Below are 23,245 nucleotides of genomic sequence, written 5' to 3' on the forward strand. Positions count from 1 at the left end.
TTGAAGTCCTTGCCATGCCTATCCTGAATGGTATTGCCCAGGTTTTCTGCTAGGGTTTTTATAGTTTTACGTCTAATATTTAAGTTGTTAATCTGTCTTGAATTAATTTTTATATAAGGTGTAAGGAAGGGATCCAGTTTCAACTTTCTACATATGGCTATCCAGTTTTCCCAGCACCATTTATTAAATAGGGAATCCTTTCCCCATTTCTTGTTTCTCTCAGGTTTGTCAAAGATCAGATGGTTGTAGATGTGTAGTGTTATTTCTGAGGGCTCTGTTCTGTTCCACTGGTCTATATCTCTGTTTTGGTACCAGTACCATTCTGTTTCGGTTACTGTAGCCTTGTAGTATAGTTTGAAGTGAGGTAGTGTGATGCCTCCAGCTTTGTTCTTTTTGCTTCGGATTGTCTTGGCAATGCGGGCTCTTTTTTGGTTCCATATGAACTTTAAAGCAGTTTTTTCCAATTCTGTGAAGAAAGTCATTGGTAGCTTGATGGGGATGGCATTGAATCTATAAATTATCTTGGGCAGTATGACCATTTTCACAATATTGTTTCTTCCTATCCATGAAGGTGGAATGTTCTTCCATTTGTTTGTGTGCTCTTTTATTTCATTGAGTAGTGGTTTGTAGTTCTCCTTGAAGAGGTCCTTCACATCCCTTGTAAGCTGGATTCTTAGGTATTTTATTCTATTTAAAGCAATTGTGAATGGGAGTTCACTCATGATTTGGCTCTCTGTTTGTCTGTTATTGGTGTATAAGAATGCTTGTGATTTTTACACACTGATTTTGTATCCTGAGACTTTGCTGAAGTTACTTATCAGCTTAAGGAGATTTTGGGCTGAGACAATGGAGTTTTCTAAATATACAATCACGTCATCTGCAAATAGGATAATTTTACTTCCTCTTTTCCTAATTGAATATCTTTTATTTCTTTCTCCTGCCTGATTGCCCTGGCCAGAACTTCCAACACTATGTTGAATAGGAGTGGTGACAGAGGGCATCCCTGTCTTGTGCCAGTTTTCAAAGGAAATGTTTCCTGTTTTTGCCCATTCAGTATGATATTGGCTGTGGGTTTGTCATAAATAGCTCTTATTATTTTGAGATACATCCCATCAATACCGAATTTATTGAGCGTTTTTAGCATGAAGGGCTGTTGAATTTTGTCAAAAGCCTTTTCTGCATCTATTGAGATAATCATGTGGTTCTTGTCTTTGGTTCTGTTTATATGCTGGATTACGTTTATTGATTTGCGAATGTTGAACCAGCCTTGCATCCCAGGGATGAAGCCCACTTGATCATGGTGGATAAGCTTTTTGATGTGCTGCTGAATCCGGTTTGCCAGTATTTTATTGAGGATTTTTGCATCGATGTTCATCAGGGATATTGGTCTAAAATTCTCTTTTTTTGTTGTGTCTCTGCCAGGCTTTGGTATCAGGATGATGTTGACCTCATAAAATGAGTTAGGGAGGATTCCCTCTTTTTCTATTGATTGGAATAGTTTCAGAAGGAATGGTACCAGCTCCTCTTTGTACCTCTGGTAGAATTCAGCTGTGACTCCATCTGGTCCTGGACTTTTTTTGGTTGGTAGGCTATTAATTATTGCCTCAATTTCAGAGCCTACTATTGGTCTATTCAGGGATTCAACTTCTTCCTGGTTTAGTCTTGGAAGAGTGTAAGTGTCCAGGAAATTATCCAAAAAAAGAAAATGCCAGATATCCCCTTTATCATTTTTTATTGCGTCTATTTGATTCTTCTCTCTTTTCTTTTTATTAGTCTTGCTAGCGGTCTGTCAATTTTGTTGATTTTTTCAAAAAACCAACTCCTGGATTCATTGATTTTTTGGAGGGTTTTTTGTGTCTCTATGTCCTTCAGTTCTGCTCTGATCTTAGTTATTTCTTGCCTTCTGCTAGCTTTTGAATGTGTTTGCTCTTGCTTCTCCAGTTCTTTTAATTGTGATGTTAGAGTGTCAATTTTAGATCTTTCCAGCTTTCTCTTGTGGGCATTTAGTGCTATAAATTTCCCTCTACACACTGCTTTAAATGTGTCCCAGAGATTCTGGTATGTTGTATCTTTGTTCTTATTGGTTTCAAAGAACATCTTTATTTCTGCCTTCATTTCGTTATGTACCCAGTAGTCATTCAGGAGCAGGTTGTTCAGTTTCCATGTAGTTGAGCGGTTTTGATTGAGTTTCTTCGTCCTGAGTTCTAGTTTGATTGCACTGTGGTCTGAGAGACAGTTTGTTATAATTTCTGTTCTTTTACATTTGCTAAGGAGTGCTTTACTTCCAATTATGTGGTCAATTTTGGAATAAGTGTGATGTGGTGCTGAGAAGAATGTATATTCTGTTGATTTGGGGTGGAGAGTTCTATAGATGTCTATTAGGTCTGCTTGGTGTAGAGATGAGTTCAATTCCTGGATATCCTTGTTAACTTTCTGTCTCGTTGATCTGTCTAATGTTGACAGTGGAGTGTTGAAGTCTCCCATTATTATTGTATGGGAGTCTAAGTCTCTTTGTAAGTTTCTAAGGACTTGCTTTATGAATTTGGGTGATCCTGTATTGGGTGCATATATATTTAGGATAGTTAGCTCTTCCTGTTGAATTGATCCCTTTACCATTATGTAATGGCCTTCTTTGTCTCTTTTGATCTTTGATGGTTTAAAGTCTGTTTTATCAGAGACAAGGATTGCAACCCCTGTTTTTTTTTGTTCTCCATTTGCTTGGTAGATCTTCCTCCATCCCTTTATTTTGAGCCTATGTATGTCTCTGCATGTGAGATGGGTCTCCTGAATACAGCAGACTGATGGGTCTTGACTCTTTATCCAGTTTGCCAGTCTGTGTCTTTTAGTTGAAGCATTTAGTCCATTAACATTTAAGGTTAATATTGTTATGTGTGAACTTGATCCTGCCATTATGATATTAACTGGTTATTTTGCTCGTTAGTTGATGCAGTTTCTTCCTAGCCTCGATGGTCTTTACATTTTGGCATGTTTTTGCAATGGCTGGTACTGGTTGTTCCTTTCCATGTTTAGGGCTTCCTTCAGGGTCTCTTGTAAGGCAGGCCTGGTGGTGACAAAATCTCTAAGCATTTGCTTATCTGTAAAGGATTTTATTTCTCCTTCACTTATGAAATTTAGTTTGGCTGGATATGAAATTCTGGGTTTAAAATTCTTTTCTTTAAGAACTTTGGATATTGGCCCCCACTCTCCTCTGGCTTGTAGAGTTTCTGCCGAGAGATCTGCTGTTAGTCCGATGGGCTTCTCTTTGTGGGTAACCCGACCTTTCTCTCTGGCTGCCCTTAACAGTTTTTCCTTCATTTCAACTTTGGTGAATCTGGCAGTTATGTGTCTTGGAGTTGCTCTTCTCGAGGAGTATCTTTGTGGCGTTCTCTGTATTTCCTGAATTTGAATGTTGGCCTGCCCTACTAGGTTGGGGAAGTTCTCCTGGATGATATCCTGAAGAGTGTTTTCCAACTTGGTTCCATTTTCCCCCTCACTTTCAGGCACCCCAATCAGACGTAGATTTGGTCTTTTTACATAATCCCATACTTCTTGCAGGCTTTGCTCATTTCTTTTTCTTCTTTTTTCTTTTGGTTTCTCTTCTCATTTCATTTCATTCATTTGATCCTCAATCGCTGATACTCTTTCTTCCAGTTGATCGAGTCGGTTACTGAAGCTTGTGCATTTGTCACTTATTTCTCGTGTCATGGTTTTCATCTCTGTCATTTCGTTTATGACCTTCTCTGCATTAATTATTCTAGCTATCAATTCTTCCACTCTTTTTTCAAGATTTTTAGTTTCTTTGCGCTGGGTACGTAATTCCTCCTTTAGCTCTGAGAAGTTTGATGGACTGAAGCCTTCTTCTCTCATCTCGTCAAAGTCATTCTCTGACCAGCTTTGATCCGTGGCTGGCGATGAGCTGCGCTCCTTTGCAGGGGGAGAGGCACTCTTATTTTTTGAATTTCCAGCTTTTCTGCCCTGCTTTTTCCCCATCTTTGTGGTTTTATCTGCCTCTGGTCTTTGATGATGGTGACGTACTGATGGGGTTTTGGTATAGGTGTTCTTCCTGTTTGATATTTTTCCTTCTAATAGTCAGGACCCTCAGCTGTAGGTCTGTTGGCGATTGCTTGAGGTCCACTCCAGACCCTGTTTGCCTGGGTATCAGCAGCAGAGGTTGCAGAAGATAGAATATTGCTGAACAGCGAGTATACCTGTCTGATTCTTACTTTGGGAGCTTCCTCTCAGGGGTCTACTCCACCCTGTGAGGTGTGGGGTGTCAGACTGCCCCTAGTGGGGGATGTCTCCCAGTTAGGCTACTCAGGGGTCAGGGACCCACTTGAGCAGGCAGTCTGTCCGTTCTCAGATCTCAACCTCCGTGTTGGGAGATCCACTGCTCTCTTCAAAGCTGTCAGACAGAGTCGTTCGGGTCTGCACAGGCCTCTGCTGGTTTCCCTGTTTTTTTTTTTTTTAGCTGCGCCCTGTCCCCAGTGGTGGAGTCTACAGAGACAGGCAGGTTTCCTTGAGCTGCTGTGAGCTCCACCCAGTTCGAGCTTCCCAGCGGCTTTGTTTACCTACTTTAGCCTCAGCAATGGCTGGCGCCCCTCCCCCAGTCTCGCTGCTGCCTTGCGTATAGATTGCAGACTGCTGTGCTAGCAATGAGGGAGGCTCCGTGGCCGTGGGACCCTCCCAGCCAGGTGTGGGTATAATCTCCTGGTGTGCCCGTTTGCTTAAAGCGCAGTATTGGGGTGGGAATTACCGAGTTTTCCAGGTGTTGTGTGTCTCAGTTCGCCTGGCTAGGAAAAGGGATTACCTTCCCCCTTGTGCTTCCCAGGTGAGGCAATGCCTCGCCCTGCTTCAGCTCTCGCTGGCCGGGCTGCAGCAGCTGACCAGCACCGATTGTCCGGCACTCCCCAGTGAGATGACCCCAGTACCTCAGTTGAAAATGCAGAAATCAGCGGTCTTCTGTGTCGCTCGCGCCGGGAGTTGGAGACTGGAGCTGTTCCTATTCGGCCATCGTGCTCCCCCCACCGTGTTGATTTTTTTTATCTCCATTTCTTTTATCAGTGTTTTGTACTTTTCCTTGTAGAGATCTATTTTATTTTTTAATCTATTGTAAATAGGATTGACTTACTGATTTGGTTCTCAGCTTGGTCATTATTGGTGTATAAAAATACTACTGAGTTTTGTACATTGACTTTGTATCCTGAGACATTTCTGAATTCATTTATCAAATCTAGGAGTCCTTTTGGAGGACTTTTAAGAATTTTCTAGGTATAAGATCATATTGTCAGCAGAGATAATTTGACTTCCTCTTTTCCAAGTTGGATGTCTTTTATTTATTTCTCTTGCCTGATAGCTCTTCTATGACTTCAAATAATGTGTTTAATAGACGTGATGAAAGTGGGCATCCTTGCCTTGTTCCAATTCTTTGGTGGAATGCTTTCAACTTTTCCCTGTACAGTATGATGTTAGCTGTGGGTTTATCATATAGAGTTTTTATTATTTTGAGGTATGCTCCCTTTATGCCTAGCTTGTAAGGGTTTTTATCATGAAGGGACGCTAAATTTTATCAAATACCTTTTTCTGTATCTATTGAGATGATCATATGGTTTGGTTTCTAATTCTGTTTATGTGGTGAATCACATTTATCATCTTGTATATGTTGAATCATACTTGCATCCCTGGAACAAAACCCAGTTGACCATGAAATATTATCATTTTGATGTCCTGTTGGATTCAGTTTTCTAGTATTTTGTTAAGGATTTTTACGTAGCATTCATCAGAGATATTGGCCTATAATTTTCCCTTTTGTGTGTGTGCCCTTGTCTCGTTTTGGTATCGGAGTAATACTGGAGTCATAGAATGAATTAGGAAAGATTCCCTCCCTCTCAATATTTTGGAACAATTTAATTAGGATTGTTATCAGTTTTTCTTTAAAAAACTGGTAGAATTTGGCTGCGAATGCATCTGGTCCTGGGATTTTGTTGTTGTTGAAAGATTTTTTTTTTTCTTATTCAATTTTACTACTCATTATTGGTCTGGTCGGAATTTCTATTTTTGCCTGGTTTAATCTGTAGATTAAACTTGGTAGATTTCTACCTGGTTACATGTTTCCAGGAATTTATTGATTGCTCTAGGTTTTCTAGTTTGTGAGTGTAGAGTTGTTCATAATTGTGTCTAACGGTCTTTGTGTTCCTATGATGTCATTGTAATGTCTCCTTTTTCATTTCTAATTTTGTTTATTTGAATCTGCTCTTTTTTTCTTGGCTAGTCTAGGTAGCAGTCTATCAATTTTTTTATCTTTTCAAGTAACCAACTTTTTATTTCATTAATACTTTGTAATTTTGGGGTCTAAATTTTATTTAGTTCTACTCTGATCATTGTTATTTATTTTCTTCTGCTAGTTTAGAGTTTGGTTTGCTCTTGTTCTTCTAGTTCCTTAAGGTGCATCATTAGGCTGTTAATATGTGATCTTTTAATTTTTTTGACATTGGCATTTAATGTTATAAAATTCCTTCTTAGCACTGTTTTTTCTATATTTTAGAGAGTTTGGTATGTTTTGTCCCCATTTTCATTCATTTCAATTTTTTTAAATTCCCTCTTTATTTCGTTATTGACCCAGAGATCATTCAGTAGCATGTTGGGTTTTTTATTGTTGTTGTTGTTGTTGTTCATTTCTTTGTTTCTGTATGTTTTTGTATAGTTTTAAGAGTTCCTCCTGGTATTGATTTCTAGTTTTAGACCATTGTAATTTGAGAAGATACTCGATATGATGATTTTTTAAAGTTTTTTCAGACTTGTTTTGTGCCCTAATACATGATCTATCTTGGAGAATGTTCCGTGTACTGATGAGAATGTATATTCCATGATAGTTGGGCCGAATTTTCTGTACATGTCTATTAGGTTCATTTGGTCTAAGTCCAATTTAAGTCCAGTGTTTCTTTGTTGATTTTCTGTCTTGATGATCTGTCTAGTACTGTCAGTGGGGGTGTTGAAGTTCTCCATCATTATTGTATTCCTGTCTATCTTTTTTCTTAAGTGTGGTAATATTTGTTTTATGCATATGGGTGCTCTAGTGTTGGATATGTATATATTTAGGATTGTTATATCTTCTTGTCGAGTCAATTCTGTTATCATTATATAACTTTCTTTGTCTTTTTTTTTTTTTTTTTTTTTTTTACTATTGTTGATTTAAACCCTGTTTTATCTGATATAAATCTAACTACTTCTACTGTCTTTTGGTTTTCATTTGTGTGGAATATATTTTTTCTATACCTTTGCCTTTAGTCTATTAGTGCCTTTATCAGTAAAGTAAGTTTTTTGTAAGCAGCATATGGTTGATGGAGTTCTGTCATGCAACCATTTTACTTCTTTCTCTGTCATCTCTGTAATTGTTTCATAAGCCCCATGGTTTGGTGGAGTTCTGCCATATTGCCACTTTGTTTCTTTCTCTTTCTCATTTCTTTAAGTGTTTTGTAAGACAGGTGAGTTTCATACTTTCATGTATGTTTATGATAGGTGAGTACCGACCTCTCATTCCCATGTTTAGAATTCCTTTGAGTATTTCTTGCAGAGCCAGTCTAGAGAGTTAAGGAATTAATTACTACAGAAGAGTAGAAAACTAGTATTGACTCTCCTACTCCAAAAGTACTTCAATGGAGGTAGGTGTTGACACATTCCTCTTCTTTACTATAAAGTTACCTGTGTGATAAAAATGATATAGAGCACGACAAAAAGTGTGGAGAAAAAGTGAAATAGGTAAATCAGTAAACAGGTAATACTGAATATTTTAAAGAAATGCGTTTTTTTCTCTTGATAGTATAAGTTAAAATATATAGTAATAAACTAATTAATTAAAAACTTATTTTTCTCAAAAGTTTTTTATGGTTATTTAGCCCTTTATAATTTATACAGCATGCATGTCATCTACTCTAATTCTCACAAAATATACTGTACAATAACTGTTGTTATTACCAACATGTCGCAGGGGAACTAAGATTCCGCAATATTAAAAGGACTCATCTAAGCTCACGCAACAGTTACTGGCAGAAAAATCTTCAGTTCTAGGAATCTTGCTGTTATACTTCAGTTGCCTCTATAGTAATACCTTAAATTCCAGTTTACAAATCATTGGTATATACACTGTTTTATTTGATTTTTAAAAAATCAAATTATGAGGAAGGTATTATCTTTATCATTTAAATTTTTTTGAAACCTGAAGCTTAAAACAGTTATGATTAATGTGAGATCACATAGCTTATATTTGACAGAAAGAGTACTTGAATCCACATCTCCTACCTCCAGTCTAGTTCCCTTTCCCATCCCCTTAGAAGTGCTTTATGATGTGGGAATTAAACACTGTGCTTAGAAGTTTAAAATCAATTAAATAAATCTTTCATATCTCAGTTCCTTCATTTGAAAGACATGACTGATATTAGAACAAAGTAAATTTCAAAAAAAATAACAAATGATCGTGTTTTAATTGGAAAAAATATCTTGCAGAAAAATTCTTTAATACAACCCTGGGCATATCCTCAAACCCTGTAGTCCAATGGGAGAAAAAACCCATTTGTACCAAGTTTGGTTTGAACTTTTCTATTTAAGGTGGTTGTAAAGCACCCACAACACATTCAATTAGTAATTGGAAATGATGATGTGCAGCTCAAAGAGAGAGGTCTGGGCTCAAGATCTATCTTGAGAAATATTATTATTAATAGATGGTGATTCCATTTGCTTCCCCCCAAGTGAGGTCAGGAGAGACATGAAATCCAAAGCTTTTCCATTCTCTGTAGTGTGAAGCAATGTACTTAGGGACGAAGTGTATGTGAGAGGAAGTTCATGTCTCTTTATTCAAACTTACCTGGTTTCTGTTTCCAGCTCCGTCACTCCTGAATAAGCATAAGTTATTCACTCTCTGAGCTTCACCTTTCCTATGTTTACAATGCAGTCATAATACAGAATTTACAACGCTATGAAAAGATCGTGAAGATTGACAATGTACATGTACAATGCCTGACAGATAGGCTTTCACAATAAAGTATAAAAAGATAAATTTTCCACCCTCATGCAATTTTTTCAAGTCAATATAAAAGAGAAAGAGTGAGAGGGAAACTAGGGTAAATGGGTCACAAATGAGTATCTGCTTTGCTGTTTAAATGCAAGCACTAAAAATCTCTCTGATCAAGACCCTGCTTTAAAAGCAAAATATTTTGTTTCACATATTTCCATTGCATTATGAATTAAAATTCAGTATTTACAAACATATTCAGTATTTACAAACAAATTCAGTATTTACAAACACAGTAAATACTGTGCACAATTTAGTTTGTGTTAGCAACGTTCAGAGGTTCAACTATAAGTTGAACATGCTATTGAAAGTTGAAACATGCTATTTCTTCAGTTGCTTCTACAGGGTGGAACAATTCATTCTTACGTAATTAGTTATGGCTTGTGAAAGTAAGGTAATTTTGGCTCCACACCCTTTGTTGAATCATATGTCTCATGGTGCTTTTCAGTTATTGAGTTCAAGGTGTTTTTCATGAACTGAAAGCAAAATTGGCTGTAATGTCATTCCTGTGGGAGGCTCATCCAAGTTAAAGCATATATTGACTCTAGTCTTTTGATTTCATTTTTTGGAGATTTTAGCCTCCAACTTAATCCTTGTTTACAGTTCCTCTCACTCCAAGCTTGCAGATCCTGACATATCAGCTCATCTCCGGAAACATAATCAATCCCTAATTGTTGCAGAAAGGAACAATTTGAGATTTGTTTAGCCTTTGGAGTTACATTTGCCTCCAACTCTGACTCTTTTTGACTCTTTCACTACTCAGCAGCCACTATTAATTACTGAAATCACAAATACCAAACACTATGCATTTGTGATTGCATGTAACAGGCACAATAACCTCATGAGGTAACAAATGGGTAAACTGAAACTCAAATAGTAAACAAATGTCAAAGTGACAGTTTTCAACTAGAAAATTACTACAGTAGTGGTTGCTGAACACTGGACTCTCAACCCATGTCAGTGAAAGCCAGTTTTCATTAGTGTAGCAAAATGAACAAATAAGACAAATATAGCAAAAAGACATCATAAAGTTATAGCATTTAATAAATTGTTCTGAGGTTATTTTCTTCCTATGTTATATATTTAAATGCTCTTTTTAAAAGTGATCATGCTTGAGCAGGGTCAATTTTTATAAAGTGTTCTGTGTTTATTCAACAAAATGGAAAACTGGCAAATCTATGTCTGCTTCCAACAATCTTCTGATATGTTACTAGTTCCAGTGCCACAGCGTACAATGTGCAAGTGACGCAATACAAAATATAAAGAGGTGCCCTTTTATAGGCCTGTGAGTTGGGTAGAGGCCAAACAATACCAGACGACACTGCAGTGAAATGTGTCCCACAGCACTGACCCTCAGAATGTACCCTTCTCACTTGTACCAGAATGTTGGCAAAACAAAATAGAAAAATATAAAAATTAGAATATGCCTAAATATAACTGCTTCTCAGCTCTATTGAGGCTTTTAAATCTGAAATATGTCAAGAATTAACATAAGCAATAAATATTTATAAATACCATAAGTATTTATAAAACACCTATATAACCCAAGCATTCTGCAAAGTGTTAAACACTTTGCCTATGTTAAGCATAGGCATGAATAGTATCTTTACCTTCAAGGTGTTCACAGCCAAGTTGGATAACCTATTGAACTAGAAATATATACTTTATAACACATAACATGACCCCACTTAATCTTCAAAACAGCCTTTTGAGGTAGGTATTATTATTCCTATTTTTCAGATAAAGAAAATCTCAGATAAATGACAATATGACCTCCAAGCAAACAAAGGGTAAAACTGAAATTCACACCCAGCTCCTCTGGTGACTTTTCCAGTGTGAGTGTGTGTGACTATATATTAGTACAAATTCTTGGAGAAAATATGATAAATCAAATAAATCATTGGCTGTTGGAGCAGTTCAAATTCATTTCAGGTGCTTGCTATTCTCCCTGATTCTCTATGCCTCTGCCGATTTTTAATAATATGGGGAATCTTGCAATGAGAAATGCTACTGTCCTGACCCCCTTACCACCCCACCCCTGCTTCTTTATCTTCCTCGACACTTCTTCCCACTCAAATGTACTCTCTCTTCAGTACAGCCTTGGGGATGGTGCCCAAGCAAGGATGATTACTACAGTAGGGTCTAGCATAGAATTTTGGATGACATTGCAGTAGAACAGAGAATGATTTGTTGTTATTCTTGAAAACTTTATCAATTGGCAGAAGGGAAAGCAATTCCAAACCATAAGTCAGACTTCCTTCTTTCGTCAGACTAATTGAACTTCAATCATTTTGTGCTGGAAAAAAAAAAACCTTGAAAGAAAAACCATTAAGGACAGCCCTGTTAAGTTCAGTTTCATTTCTAGGAATATGTTTCTATGACTAGAGCCATGTGCCAGATAAGAGTTCGTGAAAGACAGAAGACAATCGTGAGCACTAAAATGATGGCTGAAATCAGTGAAATGAATGACTTTCTTTGATCTCTCTCTCTCGTAAGGCCAGCACGTGTACCATCGACTTCAAGATTTCTGAATCCATATGTAGTATGTTTCATTGTCGTCGCAGGGGTAGTGATCCTGGCAGTGACCATAGCTCTACTTGTTTACTTTTTAGCTTTTGGTAAGTACCAGAGCATTATTACTCTTTAGATTTAATAGTGACGTAAGATTTCAGATTTAAAATTTGGCATTCTTTCTTTTATTATGGCTTTTATTTCTTAATATAATGTGATTATATATCTTACTTATAGTACTTCCGCAAATATAGATTCATATCTGTATTTTTCCTCAATCAGTATTTTTTCTCTTTCCTATTTTGGCCATTTTTAGTGCCCCAAACATACCTTTTGAGTATACCAAACATTGTTACTCAAAAAAGAATTATTCTATCCAAAGGAAAAAAAATCTCAATAATTTTCTGATGCTAAAGTTTACTCATTTTGTTGTTCATTAATACTATGATTTCCTTCATTGACAACCTGATAAAATCACAAAAGTGAAATATTGCAAAGAACCCTAAGTTTCAACACCTAAAATTTGGATGTACGTAAGTATTTGCCCATTCTTATTAATAAATAATGCTCTGTCTTCTGAAAACAGTGTCTTACAGGCCTAACAGTTAGGATGGTCAGGAGATAAATTTTCAGTTGAGAAATAAAAAGGGGTAAAGTCAAACTTTTTAAAACATCATGTTCTTTAGTTATTTGTCTCCTTTATTTTGTTTAATTTTTTATTATATCACTAAAACAATAGACAACATGGACAAGAAAAAATAATGTAAAGAATACACATACCATCCTCATTCATAAACAACTTACTGTAAAAATCTCTGTGAAGGCTCTTTCAGATGCTTTAACATAGATATGTAAAATATGTCAAATTTTACTAAATAATATCATATATTAGAATCTTTTTTCACTTAAAATACACTTTGAGGTTATTTTTATTTCAAATATAATTCTATTAAATCACTTAAATCATGTGTGTGGGTGTGCAGGTGTGTACATGGGTATGTGTGAGTGTTAAGAGAAAAAGAGAAATAATATAATTTATAGTATGTCCAATTGTAAATAGGTAAAAATGCTTAATTATGCAAAGGTTGAAATACTTCCAATGATGCAATACAATTACCAACATTAGAAATACCAATAATGATACACAATCATTTCAGCCAATCAAATGTAAAGGTTGTGGCTAAATTTTGCTTTTGACTGCATTTTGCTATTAAATCACCTGGAGTCACCTATCCCTAAGGTGAACTACAGAGGTAGAAAAAAGAGACATGGAGTTTCAGGTTAAATTAATGAATTTTCACTCTTAATGACATGGCATTGTCATGCCTAAAGAGTAGGCCCTTTGGTAAGTCATCTGCAAACTGTGTTCCAGAGATCACTTATGGCCCCTAAATGACTTGATCTTCCACTACAAACAACCACGGTTCCCCCAGTATCTCCAACTCTTGCCCCTTACCAAGGTGTTTGTTTGCATAAGTAATGCATATGAATGATCAAAGGAAAGCAGAGATTTTTGTTCTGAGACAGATTCCATTAGGTTATGTACATCTTCATAATGTTTATGAGTTGTGTACAGATATGTTTTAGAGACTTTTGTCTCTTTCACACAGGTGAAAAGGTCCTCTGGAAGACTCCTGTCATTGTTGTTGTTGTTTTTGTTGTTTTAATGATACATAACATCTTACATATTTGTGGGATACATGTGATATTTTGTTACATACATAGAATGATCAAGTAATCTTAGTAAGATTAGTAATCTTAACTGAGGTGAATGATCAAGCCTGGGTATTTGAGGTATACAGTACTTTGAGTATTTATCATTTCTATGTGTTGGAACAACTCAAGTCCTCTTTTCTAGCTACTTTGAAATACATAATATATTGTTGTTAATCATCTGCTCTGCTATTAAACTCTAAAACTTACACCATTTACCTAACTATATGTTTATACCTGTTAGCCAACCTCTCTTCAATCCCCCTCACAATGCTCCACCCTTTCCAGTCTCTAGTATCTGTCATTCTACTCTCTACACTGATGAGATCAAATTTTTAAGCTCCCACATATGAGTTAGAACATATTTGTCTTTCTTTTTTATTCTCTTTTTAGTTATAGAGATGGGGTCTCACTTTGCTGCCCAGGCTGGTCTCAAATTTCTGGCTTCAAGTGATCTTCTCAGCTCTGCCTACCCAAGTACTAGGATTACAGGCATGTGCCACCATGCCTGGCTAATTTTGTCTTTTCTGTGCTTGGCTTATTTCACTTAACACAATGACCTCCAATTCCATCCATATTGCTGCAAATGACAAGATTTCATTCTTTTTATGGCCAAATAGTATTCTATTGTGTGTGTGTGTGTATGTGTGTGTATATACATATATATGTAAATATATATGTGTAAATATATATATATAAAATATTTTCTTTATCCATTCATTTCTTGATGGACACATAGGTTGATTCCACATCTTGGCTGTTGTGAAGTGCTGAGATAAACACCCAAGTACAAATATTTCTTTGACATGATGATTTCTTTTCCTTTGGATAAATATCCAGTAGTGGAATTGCTGGATCATATGGTAGTTCTGTTTTAGTTTTATGAGAAATCTCAATGCCGTTTTCCACAATGGCTGCACTAATTTACATTTCCACCAACAGTGTATAAGAATTCTCTTCTCTCTGCATTCTCATCAGCATCTGTTATTTTTTGTCTTTTGGTAATAGTAATCTTAACTGAGGTGAGATGATATCTCATTGTGGTTTTGATTTGTGTTTCTCTGATGATTAGCAATGTTGAGTATTTTTTCATGTACGTGTTCATGATTTGTATGTCTTATTTTGAGAAATGTTCGCTCATGTTCTTTGCCCACTCCTTAATAGAATTTTTATTTTTATTTTTTTTAGTGTTGTGTTGTTTGGGTCCTTGTATATTCTGGATATTAGTCTCTTGTCAGATGAACAGTTGGCAAATATTTTTTTCCCATTCAATAGATTGTCTTTCCATTCTGTTGGTTGTTTCCTTTGCTGTGCAGAAGCTTTTTAGTTTAATTAATTCCCATTTGTCTATTTTTGGTTTTGTTGTCTGTACTTTTCAGGTCATAGTCATAAATTATTTCCCTAGACTAAAGACATGAAGTGTTTCCTCTAGGTTTTATTTTAATAGTTCTCATAGTTGTAGGTCTTACATTTAAGTCTTTGACCCATCTTGTGTTGATTTGTGTATATAGTGAGAGATAAGGGTCCAGTTTCATACTTCTGCAAATGGATATCCAGTTTTCCTAGTACTATTTATTGAAGAGAGTGTGCTTTCCCCATTGTTTGTTCTTAACACTTTTGTTGAAATTCAGTTGGCTGTATGTGAATTTCTTTCTGGGCTTTCTATTCTATTTCATTGGTCTATGTGTCGGTTTTTATACCAATACCATGCTGTTTTGGTTGCTATAGCCTTGGAGTATAGTTTGATGTCAGGTAGTGTGATGTCTCCAGATTTTTTCTTTCTGCTCAGGTTTGATTCGACTATTTGGGCTCTTTTTTGTTTCATACAAATTTTAGGATGGTTTTTTTCTATTTCTGTGAAAAGTGATGTTGGTATTTTGATAGGAATTGCATTGAATCCATAGATTGCTTTGAAAAGTATAGTCACTTAAATGGTATCAGTTCTTTCAATCCATGAGCAAGAAATGTCTTTCCATTTGTTTGTGTCCTCTTCCATTTCTTTCATCAGTGTTTTGCAGTTTTCCTTGTAGAAGATGGAATTACCTTCTTGATTTGTTTCTCAGCTATTTCATTGTTGGTGTATAGAAATGCTACAGATTTTTTATGTTGAGTTATATCCTGCAACTTTATTGAAATTATATAACAGATCTAAGAGTTTTTGGTGGAGTCTTTAGGTTTTTGGGGTATAAAATTATATAATCTGCAAAAGGAACAATTTGAATATGTAACTTCTTTTCCAATTTGAATGCCTTTTTATTTCTTTCTGTCACGTGATTGCTCTGGTTAGGACTTCCAGTACTATATTGAATAGGAGTGATGAAAGTGGACATACTTGTCTTAGAGGAAAGGCTTTCAGCTTTTCCCTATTTGGTAAAATGTTAGCTGTGGGTTGGTCAGCCTTCATGTTGTTGAGGTAGTCCTCTTCTAAGCCTAGTTTGTTGAGAGTTTTTGTTATGACGGGATATTGAATCTATTGCACGTCTATTGAGATGATCATACGGTTTTTGTCTTCATTCTGTTTATGTGATGTATTAAGTTTATTGATTTGCATATGTTGAACCATTCTTGCATCTCTGGGATAAACCCTAGTTGATTGTGGTATCATTTTGGTATGCTGGCTGTTGGATTCAGTTTGATAGTATTTTGTTGAGGATTTTTGCCTCTGTGTTCATCAGTAATATTGGCCTGTATTTTTTTTTTTTTTTTTTTTTTTTTTTTTTTTGAGACAGAGTCTTGTTCTGTCACCCAGGCTGGAGCGAAGTGGCTTGATCTTTGCTCACTTTAACCTCTACCTCCCGGGTTCAAGCAATTCTCCTGCCTCAGCCTCCCAAGTAGCTGAGATTACAGGTGCCCACCACCACACCTGGTTAATTTTTGTATATTTAGTAGAGACAGGGTTTCACCATGTTGGTCAGGCTGGTCTCCAACTCCTGACCTCGTGATCCACCCGCCTTGGCCTTCCAAAGTGCTGGGATTACAGTCATGAGCCACTGCACCTGGCCTGTAGTATTATTTTTTTTTTTATTGTGTCCTTGCCTGGTTTTCTATCAGAGTAATACTGGCTTCATAGAATGACTTGGGGAGAACTCCCTCCTGTTTGATGTTTTTGAATAGTTTGAGGAGAATTGGTGTTAGTTCTTCTTTGAAGGTTCGGTAGAATAGCAATAACGCCATCAGTCCTGGACATTTATTTATTAGGAGACATTTTATTACTGATTCAATCTTATTACTTGTTATTGGTCTGTCAAGCTTTTTATTTTGCAAGGTGCCTTTTGATGAAAATAATTTACATTGGATTACTAGATAGGATATCTTGTCAGATGACTTATCTTCTAGCTTACTCCAGAAAAACTAATGGCGAATCACTAACTCCTCTACAAAGAACATTATTTGAAAATAATTTTTTAAAATTTCATAATTACTTTGGGTTCTTTCCTAATGATACATGAATAATAGTATATTACAAACACTCATTAATATTTCCTGAATAAATACACCACAAATCTCCCTTAAAATATAGCAAGAACAAAAATTATAGTATTTGTGACTATTTTTAATTTCTCAAATAATAATTCCACTCTGATTGTAAAACATCTACACCACTCTGGCTTTGCCAATCTTTTTAAAAATGGAAAAGATAACAATTTTATCATAATTACACTCATATTAAGCATAGAACTTTTTCTTTCAAGGAAAGCAAATTTTTGAAATTCTATAATATAACATGCCATAATCCTGAATAAATTAAAAGTTTAACTACTTTGTAAAGTAAGACTGACCCTCCCTTTTATTTCTTTTCCAGATCAAAAATCTTACTTTTACAGGAGCAGTTTTCAACTCCTAAATGTTGAATATAATAGTCAGTTAAATTCACCAGCTACACAGGAATACAGGACTTTGAGTGGAAGAATTGAATCTCTGGTAAGTTAATGTTTGTCTCTGCTCTTTATTCCATTATAAAATGAATATGATAATAAACCTAATGCTTTGTAATATATTTTCAGTTGTTAGGTGCTCTACACATTTTCCTTCTTTGTATGGTGAAACATGTGTTTCTCTCTGCTTTTATCAAGTTAGTTTACTCATATACTGGTTCTTATTCACATATTTGTCATGAGTAAAAAGTGTTAGAAAGGCCATGAGTAAATACGCATTTTATTTGTTTATGAATTCAATTACTGAAAGTTTTTTATTTGTTTAATTAAGCATTGACATGGTCTTTTTAAATTCTTTTCATTTTGCCCTCCTCCCTCTTCCTTATCCAACTGAAGACACAAGGCAGGAGGTGTTAAAAGACAGGTTTACCATATCAGTAATAACATAGTTTGGACAACATTACACTTTGGATCAATAATAGACATAGAAGTTTGAACAGAAATATGCAAAGCAAGTATGAGCTCTGACTTGAAGAGGGCCTCTGGCTGCCTGCCAGGAAACCTCACCAGTGAACCCTTAACATTCACGTATCACCACAAACCAGGGGCTGCCCTTTAGCTTTGACCAGGTTCAGTGTTGCTCACTTACCCTTACCTTTTCAAAAATATGTCCTAAGACTATAAAGTAATTCAATGGTTCTACAATTTTAGCATGTAACTGAGTCACCTGGCAGGGTTGCTTTGGTGCGTTCAATATAAAATTTTATCAGCATTTCTACATTTTCTGAAATATTCCTTAATCCAAGCTTTTAATCCCTTGGTGCTTTTCTGAACCACTGCAATGAGCTTCTAACTGTTCTCACTGTGTGCAGGCTCTTTTCCCTCTAATCTAATTTAAATCTAATTTCTGAACACAAATCTCTCACAGCCTGTTTCCTTCATGTTACCTCCAGCTCAAGACTTCTTGCCTACAAAATAAATTCCAAACTTGTTAGCTAAGCAACTTCTCATGTCTATGCTGTGTCTCATATTTCAGTCATCGTGTGCCCTACTTATTCTTATAGCCAACCTGAAATGCCATCTTTTATAAGAAATTACCTCTGATCTCCATGGTTGGATATAATTAATCTTCCTTCCACATCACCTCATCACAAAATCATATCTGTGTGGATCTCATGCCACATACCTCTACGTATTTTATGTTATAAATATTTGTAGACTTGTTTAATCTGCCGTGTTAGACTAAGTTCCATGAGGACAGCTCCACATCCATTCCATTTTTGTATATCCACAACATTTGATGGGGTTGATGCTTAATAAATGTTTATTGAAGGAACAGGAGTCTCCCACTTCTGACATAATGAACTTATTTTCCCCAATGTTAACCCTACATCTGGTTCCTGCCCTAAATTCTTTTCCCAAATCATTCTGATTCAACTGTTCATTCCGATCTCATTAAACATTTAAATGATGTATCTAACTCCCCTTGCTTTATTCTATGCTCACCCTGCTGTCTTCTCATAACTGGGTTTTCAATGATGCTTGCTTCTAGAGAAAAAAAATGTGTTAAATAAGCTTATGATTCAGTCCTCCAGCTGTGATGGTTCTCACTGGAGATTAGCTCAGTAGTTTTCGAAGTATGGTCTCTCTAGTATCACCTAGAAACTTGTTAGAAATGCAAATTCTTGGGCTCACCAAGACCTACCAAATCAGAAATTTTGACATTGGGGCCTAAAAATCTGGGTTTTAACAAGTCTGCCAGTGCAGCCTGGTCCCTTTGTTCCTCGGAGCCCCGCTCAAAGCTTTCAGCGCTCATCTCCCACCAATGACAGGGTCCTCTATGGAAACCGGCAGGAGGGTTTCCAACTCTAACTATGTTTTAGAGTTTGCTTCCTAGGGCTATCCAGGCCCCAAGTATCACAGGTCAGGTTCCCAGGGAAGCAGACTCTAAGACCTGCATGCAGAGAGTGCCTCTGGAGTGCTCTCAACCAACACCTTCAGGAAGAGAAGGAAGCAGCATTGGGCAGAGGCAGAGTCAAACTACAGTGCTGTTGGCACAGAAGACTGAAGGGAGCCAGAGGCAGGGGGTAGAAGTGGGCCCTTAGCAACCATCCTTCACCATTGGGTGTGAGTTGCCCTACCCCCTGTGTGTAACCTCAGTCCCAAGGTGGGTGGTAGTGCAGCAAAGCAGCCCCTACAAGGGCCAAACCAGAGACACATCAGGTGCCAGGAGTGCTGCCAGGGAATAGAGAGGAAAGGATTGGCTTAAGATAGGATCCACAGAACTTGGCAATGGATTAGAAGACAGGATGAGAAGTGGCAGGTTAACACTGACACAGAAATGTCTAACTTGGGTAGATAATGGTTCCATTGGCTGGAAGAGAAAACCAAAATGAAAACAGGCTGTTCAGGGAGACAAAAGTTCACTGTGGACATCTTAGCAGAGTGATTCAATGGGGAAAGGAATGGATGCCTAGACTACCTCAGAGGTAGATCTAAGCTGGAGCCAGCAATAAAGATACAAGATGAACAATCCCTAACGAACTGTTCCTCAGCCATGCTCCCCAGCCCCACTGCTTCAGTTTTACCATCCAAGCGAGGCTAGGAGGTACACCTCCCTCAGTGGAGGACAGCAAAGCACCAGTGGCTCCAGGGAGTTGAGATCTTTTGATACTTTTTGTTCTACCATCTATCTGAAAAGCTGTCTCTCAGCCATTGCCTGCCTTTACACACAAGTGCAGTCCGGAATTGGGAGATGGGTGAGATTTATTATGCCTAGAGATCTGGATACCCAGTTGTTTGGGAGTGCATTTTCTGAATCACTTGTTGGTTTAAGTAATGCAGGTTTATTGATGCCACTTCTCTTGAATCCATAACTCTGGACCCGCCACCTACGTGAATGTGCAGAGGGAACGGAATAGCTGCAGTAGATCTCCATTAAAACCAGTGCATCCTCCCAGACACATACAGTAGCAGGGAAGTGAGTCAATGCCAGGACAGCACCAGCTCCCGCTTCGGTACATTTCCAAAGCTCTCAGTCTGTGTACAAAAGTTTGCTCTGGGCAGTAGAAATGGCCCTGGGCAGGCAGTCAAAGGCCTGGTTTGATTTCCTCCACTTCCAGGCAAGTCACTACAAGGCTCACAGACTTTTTCCTCACCTGCCACATGGGTCCAGTGAGATCTACTGAGCTGTAAATAATGAAATGAGTGTGTGTGCAGTCACCTATAAGTTGTAAAGTACTACAAAATGGTGAAACTTTGGGATTTAGGTTATTTAAGGCTGAATGCTAAAAATGTCAGGCATTGTGGCAAAAGGAATTGAAAAATAAGATTGATTGACTGGGATTTAAAGACAAATGAAGGCACACATGCAAGTGCACATACACACTGACACTGCACAGCTCCCCTTGGAGGCAGATCCTGACCATGCAGACCTGGGGCTCTGCCTCTCCAAGTGCACTCCTTTACTACATAAACCCTCCTTCTCTTCTGGGGCTGTCACCCCACCAGAGCTGGCACTGAGCCCCTGCTGCTGAGCTTCCCTGGGGCGTCAGCTTTTGATAGGGGGCTAACTCCCTCTGTAGGAGCCTTAGCATCCCTGGGACTTCTTTCCCCCACCCCTAGCCCTAGCAGTTTGTATCTATTCCTAACTCAGTCACCTGGCATTGTTAAGTTCTAATGAGTGTCAGTAGTAACATTTTCACCCACTCTGTGAAATATGGAATCTTATTCACAGGCCTCTTCTTTTATATTTGTATTTGCATATCAACCAATTAATCAACTTGCTTTCTTTATGCTGCTTATTATCTTAGTCCTTACTAAATTGCCTCTTAATGTTTTCCGCATAACAGAAATGTTAAAGTGGATCTTTAAGATTTTGGTCCAGTCAACCTGTGCCAGTGCAATGCCAAATCATGAATTAAAATATAATTACAAGAACCACTTATCCAAATTTTAACAGTTCCTTCAACTTTACGACAGTTTCTTCTACTTCGGTTAAAGTCAAGTAAAATTAAAGTTCAATATTTTTATTAAAATATCTCTTTTAACATTCCATATTAATAAACATATTAAAGCTCATGATTCTAAGTAGATTACTGGAAGTTACTTTATCCAATTATGGCAATGGTTAATTTTAGATTATAGAATTTAGAATGAATTTTTGCCTTCTTTTTTTCCTGTTTTTTAAACAGAGTCTTGCTCTGTTGTCCAGGCTGGAGTGTACTGGCATGATCTTGACTCACTGAGACCTCTGCCCTGCAGGTTCAAGTGATTCTCCTGCCTCAGCCTCCTGAGCAGTTGGGATTATAGGTGCCTGCCACCACACCTGGCTAATATTTTTTTTGTATTTTTAGGAGAGACAGGGTTTCACCATGTTGGCCAGGCTGGTCTCGAACTTCTGACCTCAAGTGATCCACTCATCTCAGCCTCCCAAAGTGCTGGGATTACAGATGTGAGCAACCATGCCTGGCCTGACTTTTTCTTTCTTCTTAATACTTACTAGTATTTCTTGAATTTTTAAAAAAGAAACATAAAGTACTTTGATAAAACCAACAGTCTCGTTGTTCTTAAAGTTGTTCAAATGTTCTCTGGAAAAAAAAAAAAACCCAGAAAGTTATCATTTGGTTAAGAATCATGTTGGTCTGACATCAATCATCCTATAGGAGTGAATATTGAAAAAGTAAGATATATTGTGGTGTAATCGACACTGCATAAATTTTACCATTTTGAGAAGAATCGGCTTCAAATCCTGGCTTAATGTAATACCCACTATGCTAGTTAATTTTCTTATCTTCACCTTTTCATATCCACATCCACCTAGGTGCCACCTCACAGTATAAGCCAGCATAATCCATTCTTCTTAATGAAACCACAATACATCTGACCCTGCATCTCAGGAGAACTGTATCAGGCACAGCACTTCCAGTTGACTGTGAATCTGAATGTTATGCCTCAGGAGAAACATCCTTGCTGGGACCAAGTAGTGATTCAAAGAGATAGTTATGATTTGGTTAAGAAATTAATTGTTATTATTACTATTTTTATTATTGAGACAGAGTCTCGTTCTGTCGCCCAGGCTGGAGTACAGTGGCGTGATCTCGGCTCACTGCAACCTCTGCCTCCCAGGTTCAAGTGATTCTCCTGCCTCGGTCTCCCAAATAGCTGGGACAACAGGTGCTTGCCACCACTCCCAGCTAATTTTTTGTATTTTTAGTAGATAGGGAGTTTCACTGTGTTAGCCAGGATGGTCTCGATCTCCTGACCTCATGGTCCACCCGCCTTGGCCTCCCAAAGTGTTGGGATTAGAGGCGTGAGCCATCACGCCTGGCCAATAAATTATTAACTGAGCCAGGCACAGTGGTACACACCTGTAGTCCCAGATACACAGGAGACTGAGGTTGGAGTACCCTTTTTTATGTTATTTTATTTTTAACTATTATGGGTACATAATAGGTGTACGTACCCATGGAGTATAAGTCATGTTCTGATACAGGCACATAATGTTTAATAATCACATGAGAGTAATTGGGATATCCATCACCTCAAGCATTTATCTTTCTTTGTGTTAGGAACATTCCAACTCCTCTCTTGGAATAGGCACCCTGTTGTGCTATTAAATGTGAGATCTTATTCATTTCATCTAACTATATTTTTCTACCCATTAACCATCACCACTTTTCCCCTCTTCCCCACTACGTTTCCTGTGAGGCTGGAGGATTCTTAAACACAGCAGTTAGAGGCCAGCCTGGGTAACATATGAGACTCAATTTCTAAAAAATAAAAAGATATTACCAACTAATGCTAAAAAAAAATAGTCCCTGATGCTTAGGTATGAATCAGAAATGACAAAAAAAAAAAAAAAAAAAAGACTGCCCTTTGCTTCCTTCTCCCCTTCTCTTCAAGTTTTCCATTGCTACTCATTTTAGTCTGGTTTAATCAGGTTTCATCCATTAAAAGCAATTGTTGGGATCACACATTTTGAGTTGTGTCAGTGGACTTCCCTCATGCTAGCATGACTCCTGCCCCAAGCCTTTAGACCAGTCACCAAGCCATATAACATAACCTCTCATTGAGTAAAACA

At 37.3% G+C, this 23,245-nt stretch overlaps 1 protein-coding gene across 1 annotated transcript in view; it reads left to right on the forward strand.

Annotated features, from left to right (window-relative positions):
* The window catches only part of TMPRSS11D (transmembrane serine protease 11D), a 62,933-nt gene that overhangs the window by 17,537 nt on the left and 22,151 nt on the right, over positions 1–23,245 (forward strand). The window contains exons 2-3 of the mRNA XM_010365547.2: positions 11,561–11,682; positions 17,091–17,209. Coding sequence (XP_010363849.1) covers positions 11,561–11,682; positions 17,091–17,209 — 241 coding nt within the window. The remainder of the gene's footprint in view (positions 1–11,560; positions 11,683–17,090; positions 17,210–23,245) is intronic.

The sequence above is a fragment of the Rhinopithecus roxellana genome, chromosome 2 (assembly GCF_007565055.1).
Source record: "Rhinopithecus roxellana isolate Shanxi Qingling chromosome 2, ASM756505v1, whole genome shotgun sequence".
NCBI classification, from domain to species: Eukaryota; Metazoa; Chordata; class Mammalia; order Primates; family Cercopithecidae; genus Rhinopithecus; species Rhinopithecus roxellana.